The 12,911-nt window shown below is 33.8% G+C and overlaps 1 protein-coding gene across 1 annotated transcript in view; it reads right to left on the bottom strand.

The window, feature by feature from the left end:
• Window positions 1–405: 405 nt before the first annotated feature.
• Window positions 406–12,911, bottom strand: part of PSMD14 (proteasome 26S subunit, non-ATPase 14) — a 95,608-nt gene continuing 83,102 nt past the window's right edge. Inside the window, exons 11-12 of the mRNA XM_082841791.1 lie at window positions 3,824–3,886; window positions 406–1,368 (exon numbers count right to left, since the gene is read on the bottom strand). Coding sequence (XP_082697917.1) covers window positions 1,270–1,368; window positions 3,824–3,886 — 162 coding nt within the window. The 3' untranslated portion in view covers window positions 406–1,269. The remainder of the gene's footprint in view (window positions 1,369–3,823; window positions 3,887–12,911) is intronic.

The following is a 12,911-nucleotide window of genomic DNA, read 5'->3' as shown; positions in this document are numbered from 1 at the left end:
AACATAGTGGGAATTTAAGCCACTTCCACTTTTAGTTTCTGGTAACTTTTCATTAGGCAACCAAGAACAGCCTAGAATTATTCAAATAGGAGAGTAATTTGGTTCACCACATTATTCATACTACTCTACCAGAGGCTGAAGCTCAATTCTAAATCCCCAAGTAAATTCCCTCTTTAATGAAGCCTTAGAAACATTCTTACCGTATTTTCACAAAGGGAGAGACAATTAAATCTTTGTCTCCATGCGTTTTGCACATTCTTTGGTGTACCCAGTATGGTGCTGTACCATATGTGAGTACTTATGTACATCAGGTTAGAAACAGGTTGAGGGACGAGGTCATCTATGAAAACTGCCATTAGTCAAATTTTTGTCTTTATCAGAAAACTGGGTACTTCTAAGTTAATTTAAGAAAGATGAGAGAAAACAGTAACAAAATTACTGCTTATGTGCTCATGATATTCAATTCACATTATGGCTACGTTTCTCGTTTTGCTTTGAGGACACTGCACACCTTCTATGGCTGTTTCAGCTGAAAGTCTAGTGAAGTTTTGCAGCAGGCAATTCCCAGACAATCGCAACACTGTTGGTGGAATGTACTCTTAAAAAAAAAAAAAATCATCAAAGTCTAAATTTAAACTGCCTCCCTTTTCTCCTTATATGTACCCCTCTGAAATACTGAAAGTATAATCTGTTAACAAGATATTGAGTATTCAATATTAACTTGTGACAAATATTTTTAATAAAATATGTCAACATTTTTCTGGGTTACTCACTAATGAGGTAGCCACTCTTTAATGGCAGTCATTTTACATTTGTGAAGTTTTGTTATCACACTGATGTTTTATGTGTTATCTTAAATTACAAAGGAAAACATATCTTTGTGTGAGATTTCCAGTGCACTGTCAAATGTTATTCTGTCAATTCCACCCAGTGCCAAAAAGACCTCAGGAGACATAGACTGTAAATGTATTTTATTTTGTAAGCAACAATCAAAATATATTTGTGTTACTGATTTCTTCAAATATTAAATGGGATCTTAACAAAATTTGTCCACTTTGATGTATTCTTATACAACTTTGGAATCTGCAAAGACCCTGACTAAAGAAACAGAAGTAATTGCACAACGGAGACTGAAGGTGTTACAGTGCTGCAAATGATGCCAGATGTCTTACATTTAACCAAATACACCTTCAGAGGTCCCTTGATTTTGAGCATTAGGAACAAGAGGACTATACACTGAAAGTATCACTAAGAGCTTTTTGCATTGCTTTATTTAAATACAACAGTATCCAACATAGCTGCTAAACACTGGACAATATTTGAAGTCATAAGTACATCCACATGTTCCTCCAAATGACGTTTGGGGTCCTAAAAGAAAAAAGGAATAAGGAAAGAAAAAGAAAAAAGAACCATATTACTGGTAGATGAATTATTTAGATTTTTTTTCAGTAGCTGATGAAATTGGTAAAGAAAGCCAAAACTAAATTTATATATATTTTACAATTTAACTTTCCCTATATATTGTTACATTTTCAGGATTTCTAAATCTGTTAAAATGTTAAGGAGCTGATAAAATAAAGACCGATTTACACAATCGATGTTATGACTCTGCAGCAGAAATGATAAAGAGTCACAAGGAATTCTATACAAATCCGAAATCATCTGATTTTTTTAAAAAAGCATAAGCATTTTATCTGTGTGTATAAGCCTGATTATGTGTGTATACTTTCTGCCATTCATATATACTGAATGTCTGAGGGGGTACTTTACTCAAAGCAGACATACCAAAAGGAAAGAGTTCAATGTGAATTCTCATCACTTCCTCTGTAATTTTAATTTAATTCCTATGTAATTTTAATATTTCAGGAATAGTGCTTTAAATGATTCAGGAAATATTCTTGGATCAAAAGTCACTGTTAGTAATTTAAAAATTTAAATACAATTTGGATCAATTCTAAAATGTTAAGGATATTTCGTGTAGCTATTTTGAAAAAATGTATCACAGAAAAGAATATAGGTACAATCCATTAATTTAAACCTGATCAAATCTGTATTTGAAACATCTGAGTTAAAAACAAGACTTAAAATTGCATTGTAATAAAGGAGGTTAAGTTTAAATGCTTAATATACATTTATGTTTAAGGCTGAGCTGATTGAAATATTTCAGCTAAATTTGAAAGCTTTGAAATAAAGGATAGATACTGCACACAATAAAAAACTTTCAACTAAACCATTATTTTCTTATATGTATTTTGCTAAAATACCAAGACTCCTAACTTTAAACAAATGTTCACCACTGAAATTACTTCTTGGCTGTTCTTTTCTAAACTACAATTTCAATACGCTTGATTTCTTTAAAATACCCAGAGATACAACACGCTACAAATAATTTCAAATAACTAGACCACAACACTAAATTTTCTTTATTTCAGAAATAAGCCTTAGGACATTTTAGGTGACAGAGACTAAGAAAGACTGGCAGGAGAAAAAGATATTGGTCTGATTCCATCATAGGCAGTTTTGCTTTTGCCACAAAGGAGGCCAAACTAGTGAAGTACTATATTTTTAAAAAATGATTCTGATGATTATTAAACTTTGCCAATTATATATATTTTCAGTTTCACTTTTAATTTCTTTGCTGCTAACTGTTAAATAGAATCTACATCAAGAAACTATAGCATCAGAGTCATTTATTCAAAAAATAGTTACTGAATGCTAGGCTCCAAGTTGGTGATCTAATATTACATATTAGACTAAAATAAGTAGTGGGAAAAGACAACAAGGGTGACTGTATCACACAGGATGAGAGAATAAGATGAATTATACCTCATTTTCGGTTTTGGAAGGTTCCTCTTGTTAATGAAACTGTAATATTCAGAATGCAGTGAGATTTGACTTCACCAATTATGATACTTAAGTCAGACCTTTGCCCCTACTGCTCTATTGGAATAACTGGTTTTGCGGTGAATTGGTAACACACTTCCCTCAGTTATCTACATTACTTCTTGTGGCAGCTGGGTGATTCTTAGAGATTTCCCATCCAAGAATGGTCCTGGCCCAAACCTACATAGCTTGTGAGATGTGATGGGATCAGAGCATATGGTAGGATGGCTGAAAGCAAAGACAGCTTAGTGTCTTGCATCTGAAATATCAAGATTCTGCCAACATCAGCAATATGATAACCATGTTCCATGAAATGAAAAAATGTAATCAACATTCTTTAAAAAACAGTCTAATTAATCTGTAGATTCTTTTAATTGGTTGCTGTGTTCCCCCCAACCTTCAGAAAAATAGGAACTAAAATATATATTTCATCTTGGGAAAAGTGAAAGAGCAAATACTTAAAACCCTTTCCCTTCACTCAGTAGAATCCAACAGGGCTCTAAGCTGTCTCAGGAATATTACCTATATATTGAAGCCTACATATTGATAAACTATATCATTTTTAAAACTGTTACATATGAAATAAACCTATCATTCTATTATCTTCATGGACAATATTATTTCAAGTAAAAATAGTGCTTGGAAAATCAACTCAGGACACAAGTTTCCTACTTTATTTCTACAAAATTGTTTTCACTAAAGATAGTATCTCACAGGTATATTTGTGATTTACTTCTCTATAGATGGCAAAAAGAATCTGACATCAAATAATTCAGGGACCTTTAAAATTAGCATCACATTTACATGACAGAAGAAAAATGTACAGTGAACAGACAGGGAAAAAAAAATCACAGTGAACAGACAGGGAAAAAAAAAATACTTTTAACTCTACAAGAGCATGTTATTATGTGAATGCATAACCTATTACAGTACACCTCACCTGCTTGCCAACATTCTTTATTGCCAGCTGTTCAGGTGTCATCTTATCTTCTTCTTCTACAGCCTGTGAATGAAACACAAAGGACAGAGTCTCAAATTCTAAATGTACTTTTCCCACTGCTGAATAATCATCAGATAATGATGATCATAATTTTCATTCACAGAACCTTTTATTCAAGTAATTTATTGCACAAAAAAGCAATTCTGCTAATCTTCAGAACAGCCTTCAGGGTAATAAAAACTATAACCACCATCATTTTGAAAACAGACTTAAGAAATTTGTAAAAGACATTGAAAATATCCAATTGGACCACCAAATGGAAGTGGTAACCATTTGAAAACTGTTATGGAATTATCTGAGGGATGGCCAAACTGGAGGATGGAAGACCCTAAGGGAGCTGCTTGTGGCACTGGGGTACTAACTACTCCCATTCTGTCTCCTTTTTCTTTTCCTACTTTCACTATGGCTCTCCCCCAACTTCCTATTATCTTTGTCACCTTCTTCTTGTCAACCAAACTGTGCATACCCAGTATCTAACTATCAGTAACACTTAGGATCAAAGGACCTGCTACTGACTTTTGATCCACAGTTAACAAATCATATAGTGTAATCCCTTAATACCTTCACATATTTAAATCTGTAAAAGTAATAGATGTACTCAGAAAAAATTTTCAGTTCTCCACATGAATGATCTTTAATAATCATGAAGAAATAGAGTAATCTGAAGTTTTCAACATCAAAAAATTACTTGAAATAAATGCCAAATCAAATAAAAATTAATTCAACCAAACCATATATACAAACCACTTTCTACTATTTCAAAGCCAGCTACAAACTTTTATGTGTATGACCATAAATTTTCTAGCAGAATAATTTTGAAGTAATTACAACATTTAGATTAGCTACCAATATTGCCCTCTACCCTAATAATGCACCACTGTGTAACCTCTTTATTAAGAATTCTAAGTTTAAGCAACCTCCTTCGTAACAGTTTTGGGTATGGTACTGCCTGAAGCTAGGACTCTGCATCAGGTGAACTCCTGGTCTATGATTTATTCACAGCATTTGATAAATGGAAAATGAAGAAAATTTAAGTATCACCAATCTTAAGAAGTAATACCATAGCACTTAATATGGTTACAAAGGGGGTGAGAAAACAGGGGCAGAAAGCAGGAAACCAAAATCCCAGTGAGGGTTAGATTTGGATACTCTAAACTTAATCATCTCGCAGCTGCCAAATTTCTTCATGTGTGAACAATGAACACGTAGGAAATGCAATCATCAGACATTTCCCATAAACTGGGAAGTTTGGCTGCATTTCACACCTTCTTAATAGTTTTGTAAACAGAGAACTTGAAAATGAGCAAAGATGGCAAGTATCTAATTTTATAAACGGACAAACTATCTGGAGAATTTTCCGCAGTAGAATCTGCCTAAAGAGAAAAGACAGTGAATAAGTATTGTATCTACTGATTATTACAGGATACTTATTTACAACACATCATTAGGAAATACATTTATGACTCATAAAACTAAAAAGGGGAAAATAAGTTAATAACACTCCAAATCTAGAATTCCCTAGACAGAGAATATATTCATTTTCAGAGTCAGATGTCACTCCTATTATTCGCAGCTAGTTAAAAAAAGTATCTTCTAACTGGAAAATTGCTTCTCCTACTATCTCAGTGTTTTACATATACAGAAACACTGGCAACGCATAAAAAGTTTGTCTTTCTAAATTACTTTTACAAATCATGACACTATACCTTACCAACCTGAAAACATATTAGATAAATGGAACAATTCACGTTAAGTCTGTACTCTATATCCATTCAGTGTTAGTTCTATGCACACGCCAACAATAGTACTTTACGGTACTGGAAGGAGGTAAGGGTTTTGGAATTTGGCTCAAAATACCAATCCATGTACAAAATAGTTATTATGGAGTATTTTGGAGTGTTGCAAATATCAAAGATGGCAGACATGCAAAGATGAAAGTAAAAAAGCACTTAAAGCATTGATCTTATTTGAAAGGTTAAACAGAATATAAAAAGCTCTAACTCAATTTAAGAAATCTTTTATATCATTTAACCACTTTACCAATTAGTTTTTCCATTTCCTATAATTAAAAGAGAGAGTTCACAAACTCTTTGAGAAGTGCAGATGGTAAAAAGTACTCCCAGCCATAGATGCCATCTGGAAAATGAGGAGCAGCTGTAGATTTAGGCATATACTAAGGTTGCAAACCCCCATGACAAAAGAGTAAGCACATCTCTTACACTCTGAGATAGACCAGATCATCACATTAAACCCCTAAATATTTTCTCCAGCTACCTAAGTTACCTTTATCTCATCTATCATCTGAGCAAGACCAGTTTGCCTTCATTCATAGCTCTAATCTGGCTAGTCACCAGGAAAAATTAAGAAATGGTAGCAGCAGAAACAAATGAAATTCAGGCACAGGCAGTGTCCTTACTAGGGGAACTTCTGTGTTTATGGCAACTTCTGTGATTTGGCATCAAATTTTGCTTTTGCATTCGTGCTCTTCGGTTTACTCAACCAACAAAAAAGCACTGAAAATGTTTGTGGCTATTCACACTAGAAACGTTTTTAACAGTTTATCAACAAAGACCCCCAGATGGCTATCCCATCATGCACGGTCTGCACAGTTCTAAGAAATTCCTGGAATTTGGTCTGTTATGTTATCATAATCCCCTCAGATGTACCCCCATCTTAAAGAGGCTTTTACTAAAGCCATTAACCTCATTATCTTTTTCCTGGTAATAGTCAAATTTCTCAAATGGAAAATCTGTGTTTCATATTCTACCATTTTATTTACCTTCTAACAAACATGGATTGGACCCTTAGCACTTCATGAGTACTCTTTTAAGGATCTCCACCTGGCAAATTCCAATGGATTCAGTTTACTTGAACTTTCTGAACACCTTTTCCAATACCCCTTTTCTCTTCTAATCCTTTAACCTCTGCTTTCATGACACCATGTCTCTTATTTCACTTTATATGTCATATCTATTCCATTCCTTGGGCTTCTTTTTTTCCCTTTGATATGTTTGCAGTGTTCACTCTTAACACGCCATGTTTCCATTTAAGCACATGCTTTGTAAAATCACCTATATGGTATATTTTTTCACCACTAAACAATCTCTGCATAAACTGCTAGTGAATGTAATATAGGCATTTTAGTTCTTTCTTGATTTTCATAAAAAGTCAATGCATTAACTATATAACTGAAAATCACACTATGGGTTATGGGGATAGAGAATAAGTTTAAAGAAATGGCTTTTATAAAACATACTTGGGAAAGCAAAATTAACAAACATGAAACAATTAGAAAACTATATGAGAAAGTATTACAGGTGTGAATATGGAGAACAAAAAAGTGGGTTCCCTACAACCATTAGTAATTAAACATTAACATGTACATATTAATTTACTGAATCCTTAAAACATCCCAGTGAAGTAATCTACATTTTACATAAAGAAATTAGGCACTATCTCCTATATGTTAATTCCAGCAATACTTCTACTATAAATTTTTTTTCTAACTCTCCTTTTGAAAGTGCTTATAACGCTCTAGTACATTCTATGTATGTCCTCAACAGTAGAATTTTCCTCATTTTATACATTCAGTAAATAACTATTAAGTACTCACTATGAGTAAGACAGTTCTTGCTCTTCAAGAAGCTTGCATTTGGGTTTTACTTTACCTGCCTGTAAATCTCAAATTATAATGCAATATGAACTATACAAAAAAGGAGTGTGCCCAACTAATGATGGGGACAATATAGCCACACAGCCAATAAGCAATGAAACTGTGACTTAAATACAGTCTTATCTATCTCCAAAGACCTCAAAGCAACATTCATGGCAATTCGGGAAATCATTACTTTTTAATGACACATCCTGAATAAAGCCAAACCCATGATTTATTAAGTGACCCAGAATACGTAAATTCCTTCTAAAAATATTATAAGGAATCCAATTTTAAAATATAATTATATAAAATAGAGATATAAAATAAACATCATGTGTGTGCCCATACAAGTGTGTGTATGTATAATAGAAACTGCAGTTTAGACTGTTGAAAAAACTTTCTATGGCAGAGTCTACTGCTAGTTGCCTACCTAATACACATCTTCTTTTATAATATAGCTCTAATTTTATTAAAGGCAGTAATGCTCCCAGGTAAAAGACTATATAGCCTTTCTCAAAGCAAAGTATGTCCACTTGATTAAGTTCTGCCAATGAGATATAATCAGAAGTGCTGGGTGGGACTTATAGGAAGGATCCTGAACAGGAATTGATTTAGTTGAGAGGTCTCTCTCTTTTGCCCTTGCATTTCTTCCTGTTGCTTGGAACTCAGATGGGATGGCTAAAGCTTTAGCAATCACCATGAATCATGAGGAGATCTAAACGATGGAAGCCAATACAAGGAAAGTGGAGCAAAAGACGGAGATATCTGGGTATGTAAATGTAATAACTTCAAAGTTTCACATGGACTTGAATTGCAAGAGATGTACATTCCTATCCTCTTTAAGCCATTGCTACCTCCAGCTAACACAATAGATATAAATAACACCTGCTTAGTGCAAAAACTAAAAAGAATCCAGGATTTACATAAAGTATAAAATTCCCCTACCTTCCACCTGAGAGGTGACACTGTTAACAGCATAATACGTTGAGATATATGTGAGACAGAGAGGTATCATTGAAAAATGGAGGGAAGGTAACATAGTAGGGACTTTTCATATTGTTACACAATTTCATTTTATACACATAACATCAAGTTTTAAATATTTCTCTAAGTTGGTACTTGTAGAATTTCATTCTTCATAATAAATCCTTAAAAGAGAACACGTTGGCTTAAAGAGTTATATGCACTTAAAATTTAAAGATAAAATGGGAGATGGCCTTCAAAAATGTCATATATCACTTTTTTATCTTCCCACTAGTGGTGCATTCTCCCAAACCATTTTTTTTAATTTGAAAAGAAAAAAAAATCTTATACTTTTAACTTTTTTCTTTGAATACTTAATAAGATTGAATTCTTTTTCATGTTTATATGCCATTCATCTTCAGTGAATTTTCCAGCTCTGTTGTCCAATTTATTATCCTTTCTTTATATTTTATAGGAATTCTTTGTCTGTTATGTACTTTTTGGATACTAGCCTTTTCTGTGTTATAGGTACAAATATTTTCTGCCAGTCTGACTCCTAATAAGCATTTAATAAATGTTATTTTTATTGCAGGTAAACTTTACTGTCAAGTTATCAAAATTTAAAAGCTCACTGATATTCTTACTAGCACTAAAGTAACCTTTGGGAAGCTTGACCACAGCTTTACAAATACTAAGTCTTACTTTTGGAAATGGGAATTTATTCACAATGTTTTTAGCATTTTTCAAAGAAGTCATATATACATATTTATGCATTTACATTTTTTATGGTAGTTATTCCTAAATACTTTGTAATTTTGGATGCTTCTGTAAACTGATTTGCCTTTTATATATATATATATATATATTTTTTTTTTTTTTGTGGTACACGGGCCTCTCACTGTTGTGGCCTCTCCTGTTGTGGAGCACAGGCTCCGGACGCGCAGGCTCAGCGGCCATGGCTCGTGGGCCCAGCCGCTCCACGGCATGTGGGATCTTCCCGGACTGGGGCATGAACCCGCGTCCCCTGCATCGGCAGGTGGACTCTCAACCACTGCGCCACCAGGGAAGCCCTGCCTTTTATATTTCTCAACTGGTTTCAGCCTATGTAACTGCATGGCTACATAATTCTCAATCATAATAGTTCTAATAGTATTCTAGTTTAGTTTCATGTATTTCTATGCTTGATTGCAAACGTATCCTATCATACTTAAATAATGATAATCTGGCCTGGTTTCCCAATATTTATATCTTATTTTGTTTTTCTTATCTTATTGCACTAGCACAAAACAAGACCTTCTTATTTAATACAGCTACTTTGATAAACCAAATGTAATCATATAATTACATATTTTGTATGTAATTACATAAAAGTTGCATCCAAACCTTCTTTCAGGTTCCTAAGTAGGCAGTTTTTCTACCTGAAAAGTAAACTGTCAGATCTCTGAATTTATAGGGCTACATGCTTGAAAACAAAGCAAACTTTTATGTGTCTATGCTATTCTTAAAAAAGTCTTTTACAATTCATTTTTTCACTGGCAGATTCATTTACAAATATCCAATCAAATGTTATCAATATTAAAATACTGATACATCTTGGCACGAATAAACTAGGAGATTTGGAATAAAAGAGTTGTGGGTGCTAAAGTTCAGTAACTAGAGAAATCAATGACTAATAATCAAGCAGAACGTCTGCGTGGACTTCAGACTTGAAATCAAAAAGTTGGTACAAAGGAATTTAATTATTTTCTAACCTTCTTTCACTTTAGGAGCTAACTGGCACGTAACAGTAATTACCTTAGTTTAAAACACCAACCAATTAAAAAGAATACTATGAAGAACTGGTTGTATGGGCCTTTCTTTTTATATTTTAAGTGTTACTAAAAACTCCACCACATTCTCTTTCAATCACAGAGGGAATTACAGCCCCAAATTTGGACTCCTTCATATCACAGCTTATACATTGTTTTCACTTTATAACCAAACCTTACAAATTTTTGAGTACTTCAGAGATTTTTTAAAACTGTAAAATAGCAAAAACTTCTGTGGATGGGCAGCAGTAACCATAAATAGGTTATTTCCTGGCAGTAGTACCAATAAGAATTTACTTAAACTTGTAATGTTACAGAGAAATGAAAACCATTCCTACAGTCCGCTGAATAATAACTTAAATTTCTTTAAAGGTTAATTTATAAAAGGTTAACTGTTTTAAATAGGATGAACTATTGTTTTCTCTTTAATCTCCACAGCATGAAAACATACACTAGAAAGATTAAATATATATATATATTTTCCCTACAATCTAGAAGCAATGGGAATTTCCAGCTGGAACACTACATATAAATCAGGGCATGCTCTTCAAAGCCAAACCTAATTCTGCTGGAATTTAGCTTGTATGGGCCCATCAACATTTTTTCAAAGCTCAATTCTCTCAAAAGGCTTGTTGTTAACACTTGGCAAATCTTATACACCGTCCCTTGGTTAATATTTATTTTGTAAGATGTGTTTAATTTAAAAAAATATTACTTTTTTGGTGTGTGCCAACCAATATCAACTTTAACTGTCTCCAAAAGCTCTAGCCCCCACCATTAATTTTTAGTCCCACATAGTAAACTGCTTGTTTAAACGTTTTTTTTTTTTTTTTGGCCGAGCCATGATTTGTGGGATCTTAGTACCCTGACCAGGGGTTGAACCTGCACCCTCGGCAGTGCAAGTGCAGAGTCCTAACCACTGGACCGCCAGGGAATTCCCTGCTTGTTTAATCTCTTTACCTTCTTTCTCAATCTTTCTACTTCTACTTAAATTGGAAATGTTAATGGTACCAACGTACTTCTGGTCACCTAGGCAGGAGACATTTAACTCATCTTTGATTCCTTCTTCTTTTACTTTATCTATCCAACTGGCACCATGTTTTATTTTATTAGTCTATTGATACCTCCCTTCCCACTGCCACTACAGTAATTCACACACTTAGTACCTTTTGTTTGGGTAATAGCAAGCTCCTCCTAAATATAGAATCTCCATTTCAAATCTCCTCTTACAACACTCTTTCTTCTATAGCCTTGTCAAATTATGTTTCTAAAGTCAGGTTCTGGGTATACCATGCCCCTGATCAAAAATAACTCTATCATGATTCTCCAAACTCTGTTACTTGACTTCAGTAACTTTAAAAATCTTTATTCCCCACTATTCACCCTTTTATGTACACCCTTCTCATGTACTCTAGCCAAACACAGTTTCCTAAAGATGCCCTTGCTTTTCTGTCTCCTAGTCTTGCTCATGATGTTCAGTTGGCCTAGGGTAACATTCCTTTGTACGTCCAAATCTTATTCATGCTTTAAGGTCCAGTTCAAATGTTATTCTCTAAAGACATCATCCTGGGTCTGTACCAGCTGAAAGCAAAAGCCTTTGAACTTCTATAGGACTTCACATGGACTTCTCTATGGCAGTGTTCTCTAACTTCTAACTTGAATGAGTATACAAATCTCTTGGAAATCTTTTTAAAATGTTGATTCTGATTTAGCAGGTCAAACACCTGCATTTCTAACAAGATCCCAAGTGATACTGATGCAGCTGGTCTGTGGACAATCTGAATACTAAGGTGTTATCAAACACACGAATTTTGGTCAAGTACTCTGGTTATGAACTTTTCTTAATGCCCCTGTTTTCCTAAAAATGAAGGAAGGATCCCTGTTTTCCACTGCAAATTGTACAGAAGATATTTGATAAGTATCTGTAAGCATAACACTGTATAGTATGTATATGTTTTACAAATTGCAGGTTTTCAACCCATTAATAGGTTGCAAACTATATGTCGATGTATATAATATGTATGTATATAACTGAAACAGTATGAAATTGAGTCAAATGAGAAAGAAAATAGAATATAACCACTTGTAATAAGGGTAAATATTGCTTCATAAAACTTTTGTTGCAATATATATACACACATACATATACATTTGCAGGTACTGGGTCAAATGTAAAATCTATTCTTTATATGGGTTTTGGTCAAAAAAGTTGAAAAATACATGTTATGAGTTGAATCATGTCCCCCCTAAAAGGATACATTGAAGTCATAACCCTGGTTAGAGATTAGAGTTATGCTGCCACAAGCCAAGGAATGCCTGGGGACCAAGAGAAGCTAGAAAAAAAAAGAAGGATGCTCCCCACTAGAAGCTTCACAGGGGGCATGGCCCTATCAGTACCTTGATTTTGGACTTCTAGCTTCAGAATTGTGAGGGAATAAATTTGTTGTTTTAAGTCACCCATTATATGGTAGTTTGTGATTGCAATGCTAGGAAACTGATACAATACAGAAGATACATTTTAGTCTTGGTCAAGTATTCTCTTAATTTCAGAATTGTAAAAGAACATAAATCTATAAACAAAATGTTATCATGGCCACATATA

Source organism: Leucopleurus acutus (assembly GCF_964270905.1).
Source record: "Leucopleurus acutus genome assembly, chromosome: 6".
NCBI lineage: Eukaryota > Metazoa > Chordata > Mammalia > Artiodactyla > Delphinidae > Leucopleurus > Leucopleurus acutus.
This window is presented reverse-complemented; position numbering and strand designations above follow the sequence as displayed.